Source organism: Ascidia mentula, chromosome 9, assembly GCF_947561715.1.
Source record: "Ascidia mentula chromosome 9, kaAscMent1.1, whole genome shotgun sequence".
NCBI lineage: Eukaryota > Metazoa > Chordata > Ascidiacea > Phlebobranchia > Ascidiidae > Ascidia > Ascidia mentula.
This window is the reverse complement of record NC_138574.1, coordinates 10,129,220-10,145,531: the sequence shown is the minus strand read 5'-3', so window position 1 is coordinate 10,145,531 and position 16,312 is coordinate 10,129,220. Positions and strand designations below refer to the sequence as shown.

The following is a 16,312-nucleotide window of genomic DNA, read 5'->3' as shown; positions in this document are numbered from 1 at the left end:
AAAAAACGTTTTGTTTTTCATGCAAAGGCATTGCCTGTGCGAAATGAGGGAACTGAATGACAGCTATCTCAAACTGTCGGATCAACTTTAAATACGGGGAAAGAATTAGAGATCATCTGTACTCTACGTAATTCGCAACGAAAATCCCGTTTCTGTTGGGAGTTATAATAGGCAATTTAGTTGGATTTCGTGGGAAGGTTTCCTAAAACCATTGCAATTTTTAAATTCCATGTGTGTAAAACAGTATATTTTTGATGGTTGCACTATTGTTCATTTTTTCTCGGCACCGGACGTTGAGATTCATTCATAATTGGTATGCGCGTAAACCGCAGAAAAAAGCAGTTGGCGCCGCATTGACTAGTGGAAACTATTGTGACGTAAAACGTGTAGCATCAACTGTTATCAACATTACGGACCAGCTTAGTTATTATCATAATCATAACCAAATTTATGATTAGCATAACACAATTATAAAAACATTTCCAAATGCCTAAATTGTTTTGTGAAAAGTAAAATTCTGTGGATCCAGCAATTTATCCACATTATTTGAAGATGCCAATCTGGGATGTTAAGCGATTCGGAGAGCATCAAATTTCGGTGGCTGGCGCCGTATCGATATTGTAAAAATATGGGTCGCATGCCGTCAGTAGTAAAATTCTCGCATCCGCGCCTCTCGCGCCCTTGCGCCACCGAAAAATGTCGGACAAGGGAAGCAACTGATTTACGGGTGTCGACTTTGCGGGTGAGGTTGGTGATTAACTTGCAACCGAGACACAATCCGCACATTCAGCGGCTGGGATGCGCCGGAATTTGGCAAACAGACGACTTTCTGCATGTTCCTGGTTTCACCGTCACGGGTGATATTTAACCACGGGCGGTATTGCCATTTACGGAACGAAAGCGAGTCGCCACGACCAGTGGGTAAAACAATGGGGGCTTTGGGGACTCGGTCTTTGACTGGGGCGTTTTAGTGCTTTTAATGACGCGGTAAACGATAGTGAACTTTACATTGGACGGAAATGGCGCGATGATGTAATTTGTTTCTGGAATGTGTTTGTAGGGGTCGAAGAGCGTCGTTACGAATTATATTGTTAACCTTTCCAAAATAGTCTGGTATGCTAACGATGTGTTGAAATATATATGTAAAATTTAGGTAATTAAAAATAAGCACGACGTTGTTAAGCGCAACGCCAAACATTTATTGAACTTCCACCATTCTCAGCACAATCATTTGGTATCAAGATCAAAATTGTAGTTGAGAAAGCTCATTAAACCACAATGCCACTTTACGGAAAGAACAAATTGACAATCCTATCTTTCGTTAAGTGTGCCGTTTATTTTCGGGCTTCTTTTAGCGTAATTAACATGCGTTTACTACTTGCGGTGAAAATGCAAAGCACTGTTATTGCCACCTCCTAGTCACAACAAGCATGTCCTTCTTATCAGCGTTATATTTGCAGTGATTCTTGGCTGTGTGTGTGGCATTGTCTGCAATAATGGCCCTATCCTACTTATAAGTTGGAAAAGCGTAACGCCATTTTACATTTACTCAACCTCATTAGGTGTCAAAGAACTACTAAAGCATTTAACATTGCATGTGTCTCATTTTCGACATGATCCATTGTGCTGGCCGCAAGGGGTCGCTGCGCGCAGCACCATCCGTCTCAACAAATACGTCACTTTGAATTCCAGTGATTCAGAGCGTTTAAACGGCTTTTAGCCACAACCAGCTTCCCACAAGTTTCCAGTATTACGCAATCGCCCCAAGGTTGGATTCTGGCTCCCGTTTCGTAGCGCAGAGAAGGTTATTCCCACAAAATTATGATCGATTAACGTGGGCCCAAATTTGTCCACGCAATTACGCCAGCATATATAAACAATAATTGACGATAACAATTACCTTTCTGACGCAACAAGGCGCGGTGGAAACGTCCAATTAAAGTGAACGCACTTCAAACACGGGCGTTGGTCAAGCTCGTCTTAATGATTCGACTTAGTTCGGATGACAAGGCCATGCCACGCGTCAGACGCGACAAAGCCCAGTCATCCTTGGTCGGTGGAGCGCCGCTGTTTAAGTCTGAAAACTAACAGAGAAAAGTTTAGGAAAATGGTAAATTGAAAGAAATGGCGTTAGGTATGTACCTAGATTTTCATTTTTTGCAGTGATTTCTAACAGGCAATTCAGCTAACTTTTATCGTTTTTATTGACATTTGGTTGTCTGTAATGGGAAAATTCCATTTCAAAAGGCGATTTTAGTTAAAACGAATGTACATGGATGGGACGGGGTTTGAACCTTCAGCGATTGTGTTTTGCACGCTCGTTGGAAATTTGTGAGGTTAGCAACGTAAATTCTGATGCGCGTTTCCGATGCTCATATACGTCATCTTGTTTGCAAAAGATCGCGCCTAAATATACCAATAGTTGTTCCGAACACGCCAGGTCGCGTGGTCAAGGGTATGCAATGCTACTTTAGGGAGGAGTTTCTTGAAAAGGTCGCGAGGAAGTCATACGACTCGTAAGTATAAGAGAAAAGTAACAAGTCTTATAGACTTAAAACCACGTGAACTGAAAGGTCGTTATGCGGTTTTATAATTGCATTGCAACCGCAGTCACCACCTGTCTGTGTTGAAGTACTTTATATTGTGCAAGTAGATGTTGCGGTGACTTTATCTGTGTATAAGTACATATGAGGTTTTGTTATAGAAGACACCTTCTTTTGAGCTTCGACGCGGTCAGATAAGGTTTAAGTTGCATGAAGTATCCATAACTGTGTTTACTTTGTAATGTCAATTGAGAATTTTTGGAGCAGATTATTTTACCATATCGTTGTGTGCAGATCGTATGTGGTGTAAGTATTTGAGAAATAACGTTGAGTTGATAAACAATCTGCTAGATTTTCAACGGCTAGATTTTAGCTGCAAAGAAAAAATAGAAAAGAAAAAATGTGTAAATATGGTAGCATTTTTATGCGAATCGTAACGCGACATGTATTCGGCGGAATTTTTTCCATGTCAAGCATTTTGCAAAATGTAAGTGTAAACCGTGTTTTCGCGTGTTGCTACTTTGTAAGTGTCTCAGTTTCGCCTCCACAAGACAACGCACTGGTCTAACAGTCGATGTCGCAATAGAGAAAGCAATTAAAGTCCTTCAAGGACTTTAAATTGTGCGTGGATCACCAAACAGTCACGAGCCATTAAGAGCTAATGGCCCAAAATGCCCAAGCGCTGAGCCAGTGCAATAATTTCCACCATCTAGATCTCACGGCCAGAATTGTAACCACAGGCGCAAAACACTTGACCAAGCGGTGTTTCCTGCAAAATAATCGCCTACGCCGATGCCGCCTCCAAGTGGCACGATCCCGTCTTTCGAATTCCGAATGCGGGCTGGTCTAAGTGCGCGTTCAAGTGCTTCGTCGGGAACCCATGCAAAAACCTCTCGCTTTAAGGCTGTGGAAATTTTTGGAAGTCGCTGGGACTGTTGCGTGCCGAGTGCAAAAATATGTTACAGCAACAGGCGTTGTTGTACCTTTAGTCGTAGTTTACTGTCAACCGAGCAGCACTTGAGCAGGCCAGGAAACGTTTAGCCCAATTACGGGGCACGGGCTCCTGATTACCCGCATAGCTGAGCGAAAACAAGCGTGCCTAATCAATCCAGGTTGCCGCATCACGTTGGTTAATTGGACCCCATACACCCATTTGCGACGTCATCGCATTTTTAGCGTTCACGAAGAGGAGCAACGACCCACAAGCTCTTGAGGAAATTGCGTTTTGAGGACGCTCGCCTTCGTTTTGCATGGGAACGTGGTAATTGCTTGGGTCGCACCGTGAAGACACACTTCCCCAGGTAAAAGGCGTCGCAAATGGCCGTGAACCGGTGCCGTATGCAGTTGTTTTCTGCGGACCTGGTCGCATGCACGCATGTGTTCCACGTTTGAGAAAGTGATGACCGTTGTCAATTGTTGAAGTAATCAGCCTGCCAACATATCGTTGGAGATTGGGTTAGCGTATTGGAATCACCGCCTTAGCAATCATTTGTGGCAAAATCTACTGATAGTGCTCATTTGCGTATAGTTTATTTTCAACGATCACAGTTGAAAATGAAGGCGGCCAATTGCACATTTATTATTAGTGGTGAAACCGCACTATTGGTTTCCGTAATGTCTTTGTGACAAATGTGTGACAAATTTAATTTGTAGATGTATTTCCAAAAAAATAGGTAATTTTGGCCGTTTACGCTGGGTATGAATGCGATGAGGTTATATTAGGGGGCGTTTGCACCAACGTCTAAATTTAAAGATAGCATGTAGAAGCAACAACAGGTTCCGTAACATGATCTGCTTTATTTGCGAAATCGCCGTTGTCGCACGTAGCCCCAAACAATGACGAGACACGATCAAGGGCGAATAGGGGGGCTTCCCCTTCTAAAACTTCGGTACGAACGTCCGACAACACAATGCGGCCGCTGTGGTTCGAAATCAAAGCGTTGCTCATGCTGCCACGTTTCGCGTTACGGCTACAAAGTTAGCCACAGGAATAAGAGAAGGTTGAAAAATTAAGTCTTTTGGGTTTAAGTGCAAAACCAGGGCATTTACTCTGTGCCTACAGGGGCCTTATAGCGACGGGACACTTCTTTGTGTAACGCGCCCGACTGACCGGCAGCGCCCTGGCGCGCACGACCTCTGTGGCCCGGAATGCTGTGAAAGCAAAATAAACGGCGTCAAACAAAAAAGGCGACTTTTCTGGGCGCCAGGCGCGTGCCAAGGCGCCGAAATTGCCACTGGAAAAATAGTAACGTTCTACGTGGGGGAAGAGTTTTAATAAGGCCCCGTCCGCCAACTGATACAGCGAGACACTTGCGAGCGAGACAGGGTGAACGAGTCAAGACAGCAATCAACAAGTAGCATTTGGCAGAGATTGAATGACCAACGTCGTTGTTGACTTCTTGCCAGCGCTTAGGGGCCAGGGGAAGTAAATGCAATTTGATCTGTTTACTGAATCCACGTTTTAAAAGACGAAGCGCCGGGCGAAGCGGTGACAGAAGGCATTGGGCTGCCACCAACAGAAGCAACAGTTGCCGAAGGTTTATGCCGCAAATCGACGCCGGTGCGTCGGGCTCAAGGATGACGATCACTCAGTGCCTGCTTACAATTGCGTGTGCTCTGGCGTTGACGACCGAAGCAATATTTCTTCAAGGTAAGAGGTTAAAGGCACTTGCGATTTTGTTGGATTGCTAATGGGATTTTATTGTTAACCAAGGACATAGCGAGAGGTGTTCAGCTGAGGGAGAGGTCGCCAATCTACCTTTGCTCAATAATATTCCGTGTGTAACCTGCATGTGTAAGGTGAGAAATGTTTATTTTTATTCTTTATATGCAAACGAGGTATTACCTGCAAACGATCAAGCAATCCCTACTTCCTTGACAGCGCGTCTGCGCAATTTTCGAGATAATCGTGATTCATCAGAACGTTTATTGTCTTGGGGCGAAACGTAACCCTTGACGATATAAACCATTTCCGTTACGTTGTATCCAAAAATAACGTTGTGCGCAATTTCTTGCGGTAAGGTTTATTTTCTGAGTGCCGAGATACAGAGGAACTGGATCAGCCAATTCGCCGCATATGGGTCGTGTATTCAATTATAGTAACTCACTACGAAAGTGTTTTGCGACTGAAGTTCGTAACCGTAGACCTGGCTTTACTGCAGGGCGCCGCGCGGACATTGACAGGGCCCAATTTAGATGTCTATCTGTCGCGGGGTGGGGTTCCCGGCGCCGTTTTGCCTGCATGAGATACAAACGCGCCCGATAAAGATGCGCTACCGGCAATTTACCCGAAAAGAGTATAAGTTTATTTGATTATATCAAGAAGTGGCTATGTGATTTAATTGCAGCTTATATGTTTAAACAAACTGAGTAGATGTTATGAACGCTTTAATGTAAGCATCACTGCTAAAAAACAAACATGGCATTTAAGGCTACAAACAATCGTATTTTCAAAGTAAAGAAGTTACTGGTAGTCATTGAATGCCTTAAACAGGACAATGGCATTGCGAAGACGTTTAGCGCACAAACCGCAGTCAAATAATAACACCGTATACACATGGTAACTATTTACCGCAGAGAAATTTGCTCCCAGAGGCGTAAACGCACTGCGAATAATTGCGTGTTTGAGGTTAAGGCGATTATCGCGTCTTTGCATTTAAGGCCAAAGGTTGAATTAGCAAAACTTAACGCGTTACTTTGACCAAAAACTTGCCGTGGGAACTGTGTATTGGTACACCTTGGGGCAGCTGGGTCCATGTCGCGCCCCTTACGCACAAGTGGCCCGGAATTTAATTAGCCCCTCCCCAGGCGGGGTCCGCGTCTAATAACCCCACGCGCCCCACTGTTTTCGGAAAACTTTTAGGGCATCAAAGACATAAGCGCGCAGACTTGAAAGCCGCATATATTATAACTTGGCGCCGATTATGCTTTCTATTTCTGGAGCCATTGTGCGGTCTTTAAAGTTTAAAATCCTCAAATGCTGACAGTTGAAGTTTATCAAGCGGCTACGGTGCAATGCCTCAGAGGCTACTGTGGATCTTCGCTCTTTCGTGACAAAGCGTTCTTAAATTCCATTGTCACATCGCGGTGGGGTCATTGTTTCGCGTTCGGCCGGTGACGTTCGCCAAAGCCCAAATCGTTGAGGTTCGAACGTGAAATGAAAAAGCAAATATTATTCGAGAAAACAGTCGGTAGTAGCAGTGTTTATGCTATGAACGGTCGCGTGCCGCAACTTGGCTGTCGGTTTCAATGGATCTTCGCCTGTATTAGAGTGCGTGATCGCCGGAACCTGTTCTGAATATAGGAATGTAACAGACTTTTTTATGAATAAATGTGATTGTTATGAGAATAGATTCTTTATACATTTGGTTCATAAATTCCCTTTTAAATATTTACCATTTCTCACCCTAGCAACGTGTTGTTGCATCACCCACGTTTTGGCGCCGGACACTCATTTACGGTCGAAAACATTTCAACCAAAGCGGAAAGCCTGCAACAATCCGCCAACGCATTTCAATGCGACCTATGCGGCGAGACTCAGGCACTTCATTAATCCGTTTGCGGCAGACGCTTGTGTTTTGTCGTCTCGTCGCGTCTGAAAGCTGTCACGGTCATTGGCTCCTCGGCTAGCAGCAAGGATCAGTGCCCGATACCGCAGCTGTCGAGGTTGTGGTATAGAAACAAACAGACATCGGCATTAGAAGCTTGCGTGTCTGAAACCGGAATCCCACGGTTCCTCAGGTCCTCCCCCTGTGGCGAGCCCGCCATCCGGGTCACGTGGGTCAACAGCAGGCGCTCACTCACTCGCGGCGACGCGACACTGGGTAACTTTCGTCGTTGAGCGTTGCAGGCACGTCTGGCCGTTAATTTTCGGCGTCGAATGCAAGCGATATCCTTTACGGATGTTGGCTGCCTTGGTTTGGGTTCTAAGACATTCGAGAGCAAGTTGCGTACTCCTTGCATCCCTTCCCATAGACCACTCCAAGATAATTTGGCGCGTTATTCTCTGAAACCGAAAAACTGCCTTGACTGAAGGATCAAAGTTACCTCGCACCTCCTGGCGCGCAGCGGGAGACCTCTGTCGGTTTCCTACGACCGGTTCAGTGCCACATATGAGCTCCTTGCCTTTTGTGTGTTGCAGAACGGCGTGATCCAGTGTGCCAAAAAGGTCTGTCGCGACGACCAGCGCAAATGTAGCGTTCTACTCCAGCAGGAAGACGAATGTTGCCTCGAGTGCCAAAGTAAGTAAGACTATGACCTGGCCAATGTGTGCGTGACTGTTTCCAAACTCGCCGCGAGTAACATTAGCGTTGATCTCTGGGGCTTTACTGGACTTGCACCCAAACCTTGTGTGTGGTCTATGAGTTTCGTAACATTCTAATACCGAGTTGTTCTTGCAACATAGACAACATGTCGAGATTTAAGCGCTGATAATGACAAGACGTTGGAAACCAGAAATCAGTATCACATTTCAAAAGTTTTGTGATCAGTGCAAACAACTTTCATTCCTCACATTCTTTAACCAACCGCACCTTTGCTTTTGAATAACAGCTTGCAACATCCACGGAGAAACTCACCTCTCGTCCACTGTGTGGCACCAGAGAGATCGCGTTGATCGGTGCTTCGATCACGTGTGTCAGGTACATTTTGCTTACGTCACAACAAGAATATTTAAGCAACTCTCTACGTGACTTTTTAGGACGGAATTGTGACCCGTTCTCCGCGACGATGTCTAAACCGATGTCCCGCTGACGTCACGCAAACAGTGGATGCGTGCGGATGTCCGTCATGCATGGGTAAGCACGGTGCGAAACGAAAGTGTCGACATTGTTGCGGGCCAGGCGACGGAGCGTGACGCCGTCACGGTCGCTTTGCGTCAAGTGGGCCGCATCAAAACTCCATTTACGCCGCTCGACTGCCAACGTGGTCCCGGGAATGTCCAGCGGGACTCTTTGTCGCGTATTAAGAAACGGGAGCTATATATGGGATTGTTATAAAAGTTGTTTGTTTCCGAAACTTATGTCAAGGCGTGGGAACAATATTTGTGGGCATTTTATGGGATGGGCGAGCAAAGGTTAGTTCAGGGTGCGTACTGGATGTTTGATTTTGTACTAAATGTTGTTTCCTGTCGGATGACATGACATTTTGTAAAGATGTTGCTAATGCAAAATATTATGGGGAAGTGGCCGACGGTGGATTTTTCGGCTGCACGCGAAGGTCATGTTTACACATTTAAAACACTAAATCTTCAGTCACACTAGTAATGGAACTCACCTTTTCTCCCACTCAAAATGGATTGAATTCTTGGCGCAATAGCAGAGCCATCGTATGTCCATTTTGTGCGACAAAATTAATCAAGATTGATCTGTGTGCGAAATGCAATCTGAAAACACAATTGACCAAAGCGGCCAAATGACCTTTGACGCCGTGTGTGACTCTTTGTCCCACTTTTGGTTCCTCTAAACCCTTGTTCTTGTTCCCCCAGGGTGTCACCATGCGGGAAGAATAATCGACGAGGGACAAAGCGTTGAAACAACCCCTTGCACAGTGTGCCAATGCCGGGTAAGTTTTCGGAAGGGCATGCGGCCGAAAGGTCATGCAGTGATTCGCGACGCCACGATAGGCCGATAACGAGCAACGCGTCGCGTCTGCCGCATCGCATTGTGGCGAACACTCCTTATCTGGACCCCATCTTGTATCTAACTTCTGTAACGAGTTTCCGCGTTCGTGCTTCGAGAGTCAAGTCTCGGCCGTTTGATGTGAGCTTGGTGTATGTAACGCCACGCGCCCGATTAATTGTTGTGGAAGCGATGTTTGACGATACGCCTTGGCGCCACAATAATCCGCGTGCGCGCCGTCATCAAACGCCAAGCCTCGGCCAAAACCTGCGCCCGGCCGGGCTTGTTGGCGCCGGGCTGCGTCGAGGACGCGGCATGCGCGTAAAAAAGGACAATGTCAATAAAATTCCGCGCGCATCTTGCGATTTAATCCGCACCTTTTAACGTGGTTTTGCTCAAGAGGGCGGATTACTCCGATTCCGTTAATCCCGCGGGAGCGTCTTTACCAGACTCCCCCATGTCTTCTGTGCTTCCCAGGGCCCTGAAGGTCCAAAGCGCGACTTTTCCGCTCCGCTAAGCAAATCTTCTCTTTTTATCCCAAACACTTAAAGCGACATCAAAGTCAGAAGAGAATCATCCCATGCTTTCTGTATACGACATGGGAACAGTGTGAGGAACTTTCAAGTTTGGGACCAACCAATAGGAGCCGAGCTACTTATATTTGTCGATGTGTTTTGACCACAAATAAACAAACATTAATAAGATGCATGCGCGGCGTCCCGATCGCTCGAATTAGGCAAGCCTAAAAAACCGCTACACCATAACCAGCAACAATCTTTACGAGGCGTCCGTTAACCGGGGACAAAGTGCGTACTACTCTTGCCCATGGCTATAAGATACTAATTAGGCCAAAAATACCACATGAAGTGTATTCTACTGACTCACAACCCGTGATCGAATTGGCTTTACGCTACAGGCAAGCGCGCCGAGGATTAATGTGTGGGCCGGCAGACTTGCTAAGAGACGTGTTTGTTTTTGAGCGTTAGCGGTGTATTGGATAAGTTAATCCCACGTCAAATAAGAGTCTTTGCGGACAATCAACAACAAACAGCTGACTATCAAACTGCGGTGTGCTAACCTGAGAAGATCTAAATGAGAAACTTCGAAAATCCGCCATCACGTGGTTTTATTTTAGTGTGGTTTAATCGCTGCCGGTTCAGACAATGCTGAAAAAATTTCCCATGCAAAGCAAACACGAATCAAATGGACAAAATTGTAAGATTTAAACCCCTACCCATACATGGCTGTAACGGGTTTGAAGCGAATATTTCGAATTTCTAAACATGGAATGCTTCGTTGGAAATCTCCATAATTGACAATGAAACATGCACATGTTTAAATCTAAAACACGGTTTATAACATTTTTAAGGTGACAACGATTGCTTGTACTTTTTAGGATGGCAAAATGAGTTGTAGAAAGAAGGTTTGTCCTGTTTTGGCCTGTGACAATGACCGGACAGAACTGGACGAAGGCGGTTGCTGCCGGAAGTGCATAGGTTGGTTTCTACTTTTAATATGACAATCTAAACACAGGAACACGACATGCGGTTACTCTTAGTGAAACCCATTTCCTCAAAAATGTTATAAAATAGGATTTTGCATTAGCTGCCATCAGTAGTGAAAATGCCCTTGGACGTGTAGTTCTGGGTATCCACTAAAATCCGCATTTTTAACCCACTTTTTCCTTCCAAATTATTTTCGTGCATATCAACTCGATATCCATGAGCTTTAGGTGCACTCCCTGCAAATCCCTCGCCTTTAATCCCACTTTACAACCCCAGGGCACCCACGTTTTGCCCCCAACGCCACGGCGGCCCATAGCAAACACAAGAATTTTTTACCCCATTCATCAATGGCCTCGCCCTAACCCCTCTGGGACACACAATGGGCCTTCGTGTGCGGCCCGGCCAATGACCATATTTGCTAATGGAGGCAGGCACACTGTTAAGGCCTGTCGGATTAGACAGTGACAACATTCTTATCATTGTCGAGATAGCGTGATTGTACTCACATTTTATGCGAAGTCCCTCAAAGTTGGCACCATTTTGTGACAGGCCAACGACGTGTGTACGAATTGCGTGATGGTCACTGCTGGTTTAGGAGGAAGATTTTGAAGAACATGGAGCAATTGGTGCTGAACAAATGCACCCAGTGTCTTTGCAAGGTATATGTCGTTCTGCACCACCTCGTTTCGATTTAATTGGGATTTAGCATTTTGTTTTGGCTCGCTCGATGCATTTTTGCAACGAAATCAGGTTAAAAAATTTTCAGCGAAAACTCTTTGATGGCATGTTGCCAAACTAGGGCGAACCATTTAATTAGTTTCACCTATTGTTTGCATTCAACAGGTCTAGCAAAAATTGTTTCGTGAAGGTCACGACTTTTACAAAATTTCTTTTTGAAAACATGTTTTCGCTGGATAACCCAGGAAACGGAACTTAAAATTGCCTAATGTAATTACATCAAACTTAAGTCTAATCAACGGAGCACGATGTAGGTTTTTCAGCACAAAAGATTACTTGTTCTATGAACATGAAGTCATAGAAACATAGGCTATACCGGTTGATAATAATTGCATAATGATATTACGGTTAACCATATATAGCTAAGACAAAGGGGTGTAACCATACGACAAAGGATTGCATTCCAAATAGATTTCGACCATTATGACGTCACACTGCCAACTTTTCAAACACAAACAACTCTTTCTCGCAGAACGGTACAGTCGCATGCGATCGTGAGGTGTGCCCTGACATTTCTACATGTCGACCAGCTGATGTAAAAACAGAAGAGGGACGCTGTTGCGCCACTTGTGCCACCAATGAGCCTCAGAACTGTACAGACCACAGGGGTCGAATTGTCCAGGTGAATCTTTGTGACTTGTGGGCTGTGATTAATTTTTCTCTAGAAGTTAATAAATCCTATCCGATTTGACGGCAATGGGCATGACGATCTGTGATGACGCAAAAATTTGGCGCTGTGGTTTCCTGTAGCTTGTGCTTTGTTTATGGGTAAAAATCAAATGTTTTGACGGATTTTGGGAAAGGTATTTCGTTTGAATGGCCGCTATTTAATTGGAATTAAAGCGATATTTTGCTAGAACTGACATACGAGGTAAAATAAATGAATTCTGGGATATATTATTGGAAATTTAATATTCCAACATGTGAGTTAACGTGAATGCTTTCTTTGCAGCACGAACATTCAGTGGTTGACAAATGCGTCACGTGCCAGTGCCTAAATGGATCTTTTGACTGCCGAAAATTGGATTGTCCCAACAAAATTACCAGTTGTCCCCAGGTAAGAAAAATTCGAAAAGCAAATTCTGCCGATTCCGTATTCGCGTTTCTCCCCAAAGGGAAATTTTCAACTCACTATGAAGGTTATATTTTTTGTTACACACAATATAATTATCACAAAATACAACTAACTATACTAAATTTCAATTGGATAATCGTGATCGTCAAAACGTTACCTGAGCATGTTGTCAAACCCGTCATGCACATTAACCAGACAGGTCCATAAACTGATTTTATAAACAATAAATTTCTTGTGACAAATCAATGGCTGTGAAAGTTGTCACTGCGGAATCTGTGCAGATTGCAGATATTTTGCATTTGGTGAAATGTTCAGCGCAATGTGGAAATCTCTTAAGGCACACAATCTGGAAAACACTGCCCTCTCATGTAATTTGAGACAAATACGAACGCTTTGTAAAGTGCAAGGAATGACCGTCTGGTGAAAACAAATCGCTTTTAGTCGCAAACCGTGCAAACTTATAAAACGGCACTGGCATTATTTATATAAATATAAGTCAGTGCATTTGCTCAATTTCCAAAACTGTTCGTGGAAAACAAACGCCCATCATCATTCCTTCATGACGCCTACATGTCGGCGGTGCCACATCCCGGCGGATATTTGTTCAAGCACTTCACATTGTGCTTCCCTGATCAGGCGCCTGTCGTCAAATAACCGGCTTACTTGTCTTTCCAGGGCCATACACTAGAACGGAAACCAGGGGAATGCTGTCCTAGTTGTGTGCCAGGTAATCTATTTTTATGCTAAGGAAATATCACTTTACGTTTAGCCTCCTGGGCGTGGACAGTTGATGTAAATCATCGTAAATGGGCCAAAAAGGACATTTGCGATATGTTTATGGCTAAGAGGTGGAGGCTGAGGGATTCAGCCTAAATGCCATGCAGCAATATTGCCTAGAATTGGCCTAGTACTGTAGTCAGAACCCAAACTGCTATTTCGAGTAAACAGTTTGCTAAAATGCTGCACACGCATCTGTAATTATACGTTATCACAAAAAAGTTTCAACACCAAATTTCATCGATTAAAAATTGCTTTAAAAATGCTACTAATATGTCTTGCTAAACAAGGGTAAAAGTTTTTAGAGCCATGGTAGAAAAAGTTAACCAAAACCAATTTCCACAGTGCCGGGTACATGCGTGGTGTTTGGTGATCCACACTACAGAACATTCGACGGCCGCCCGTTCAACTTTCAAGGATCTTGCAGTTACATGCTTTCTAAAGATTGCATGGGAAAAAACTTTACAGTGGTTGCAGAAAATGTCTCAAAGAAATCGAAGCGTTTCTCGTGGACCAATGCCGTCCACATTACTCTGATACACCCTGGTAAGTTTGAGATACGTTGATGACCGCTCTGCTCGTTTTCGTCTGCTACTGACTCCTTTTTTAAAAAAAAAAAAACCAAACCCATTCTTTCACTGCTTTTACGTTGTGTGAAACAGTATGTTACCGACTTGGAAACCGTAAAATTTAAATAACTGATTGAATATGTCGAAAAATAATATGGATACGTGCATATTGTGCAGACCCGAACAACAACACCGTCGTTTCTCTTTATCAACACCTAACGGCGACGATAGACAGCGCGAAAATCTCCCTTCCCCACGTGGGAGGTGACGTCATCGTGTGGATGGAGCAGCGGATGCTGAAAGTTCGCACAAACGCAGGTCAGGGCCTGAACACGGTTGTTTAAAACTTGACTCAGAAAAGTCTCTCACTAAGCTTTCCTGTTGTTATACTGCGTTGTTATCGAACCTAAAAGTGAAGGCGAGAATTGTTTTGAGTTTGCGGTGATAACGCGAGCTCCAAAGCGTTCGTTCCTCTTTTGTATGGAAAACCAGTCTTTTCTTCATGTGACTCTACCGACATTTTTAGCAAACAGGAATCTCTTTGAACTGGGACGGCAACAGTTTTCTTGAGATAACAGCGACGCCGCGACTTCGGGGCTCACTTTGCGGTTTCTGCGGGAATTACAACGGATTTCCTCGGGACGACTTTATCGGTGGTGACGGAATGTTCAAGTTCGCTGTTGACGACTTCGCTAAGTCATGGCAGACAAGCACCCAAGGGTGTAAAAAGCCAGAACATAAGACAAGGTAAAAAAAAACACAATATAATATATTTTGCGCTATTTAAGTGTTTTTGAGTGTTCAGCTATTGGATTCTATGCATACAAATTCATGCAAAGAGTAATTAGACGGTCGTTAAATATACAATTTTGTCTATAGGTCAGTTAAACCTTGCGGAAGAAACAGCAAGATGAAGCTGGCTGCTAAACGCAAGTGCAAGATCTTCAAAACGAAGCGATTCCAAAAATGTTATCGCGAAGTTGACCCACAGGACTATTACGCGTAAGAACAACCTTCCAAACAACTCCAAACACAAACCGATGGTGTCTCAATATAATGAAACCACATTGTTAAATTTCCAGGTCCTGTTTAACAGACAGTTGTGAGTGTCCGCGACGCAAGCGCTGCTCATGCGAATCGATACGGGCTTATACGTCGGCCTGCGCGCGGCAGGGTATTGCCATTAAGTGGAATGAAAAACTGCACTGCAAAAGTAAGTGGATCTTTAACCACGAAAATTGGCATTTCTGTAGAAGTTTGTCAATGATTGGACGGTTTGGGCAAAGATTAACCGTGCGCGTTTTTTAGAAACATGCGGAGAGGGCAAAGTTTATTCCACCTGCAAGTCCCCATGCAAACTCACTTGCAAGTAAGTTAAATACGGTTCCGTTGTTAAGGCCAAAGCAGCAACTGATAAAATACTTTGTGTCAATGACACTAATTGAAACAAAACCAGTAACTTCGCGGATAATTTGGAATAGCTTTGTTGAAAAAATACAATGTTTCAAAGCGTTTAACCAATCCCTTTTTGTGTTTTGCACAACAAACAAAGTCTTGGCGTTCGGTTTGAAACTGACAGGTTTGCACTTGAATTGGTAACATCTGTTTCTGCTTCACAGGAATCACAAACGTCTGCGCCAAACCGCCACCTGCAGAGGACAATGCGTGGCCGGCTGCACTTGTAAGCCAGGCTATGTGTTGAAAAACAGGCGGTGCGTCAAGATAAGCAAGTGCCGAAGGAAAAAGATGATATCCAGGCGTTTCACCGGCAACCCGCTTGAACACTTTTTACACGTGCCCACGGGAAGCGAGAGACCGCCAAGAAAAACAAACTTGCACCACGCCGCTCAGGAAAATTTAGACCATCGTTAGGTTGCATTCTTTTCCATTTTTGGGCTATGTTAGCTTTTAGTATTGAACTCCATTGCTTGCCACGACCAGTACCTCAACAACCCAAAATATAGAAAAATATACCAGTTGTAAGAGGCATCGGCATGCAAGTATGACGTATCCCTTTGGGTATACTGTTGAAACCATAGAGAATATGCCCGTTTTTTTAGAAAGGTGTATTTAAAAAAATTGCTCCGTCCCTTTTACGCTCCGCCAATTACCTTCAGTGATTCCCGCTGTTTTATTTTCTTTGATCCTCTTATTTCCATTCCTATGGAGTGTTGCCTTACGTTATCAGCATACGCCACCTCCTGTCACTGTACTTTCGTCGAGTTCTCGTTTTATGCAAACATTGATATTTGTGACGAATTCTGCCGGATTTATTCTGCTACGCTCATAAGGATTGAAAAGGGTAGTCAGTTTAAAGCGGAAACATCTTTTCAGTATTTTTATAATTTATGCGCTACAAAATCCTTTTCAGTTTCTTTTCTGAATTGAGGACTTTTCCAACAAATGTTTCCTCCGCGAAACATTTCAAACTGTGGGGCATGCACCAGTGGTTAGTTAAAAAAGCTCACCGTTGCTGGGTCTCGAGACT

General features: G+C 44.2%; 1 protein-coding gene across 1 annotated transcript; it reads left to right on the top strand.

Annotated features, from left to right (window-relative positions):
• Positions 1–4,971: 4,971 nt before the first annotated feature.
• Positions 4,972–16,021, top strand: LOC145913667 (BMP-binding endothelial regulator protein-like). Its single transcript, XM_083001406.1, has 18 exons — positions 4,972–5,193; positions 5,257–5,342; positions 7,684–7,783; positions 8,094–8,182; positions 8,242–8,338; positions 9,028–9,104; positions 10,557–10,656; positions 11,215–11,324; positions 11,876–12,025; positions 12,356–12,460; positions 13,154–13,205; positions 13,601–13,801; positions 14,002–14,142; positions 14,358–14,571; positions 14,704–14,826; positions 14,907–15,037; positions 15,133–15,193; positions 15,444–16,021. The coding sequence occupies exons 1-18, from the start codon at positions 5,085–5,087 to the stop codon at positions 15,694–15,696; spliced, it is 2,199 nt and encodes a 732-aa protein (XP_082857532.1). The 5' UTR covers positions 4,972–5,084; the 3' UTR covers positions 15,697–16,021.
• Positions 16,022–16,312: the final 291 nt, after the last annotated feature.

Coding starts and splice junctions, on each gene's coding strand:
- LOC145913667 (XM_083001406.1), top strand. CDS start 5,085: ATGCCGCAAATCGACGCCGGTGCGTCGGGCTCAAGGATGACGATCACT. Junction 5,343..7,683: donor GTGTAACCTGCATGTGTAAG/GTGAGAAATGTT, acceptor TGTGTGTTGCAG/AACGGCGTGATCCAGTGTGC. Junction 13,206..13,600: donor CTGTCCTAGTTGTGTGCCAG/GTAATCTATTTT, acceptor CAATTTCCACAG/TGCCGGGTACATGCGTGGTG.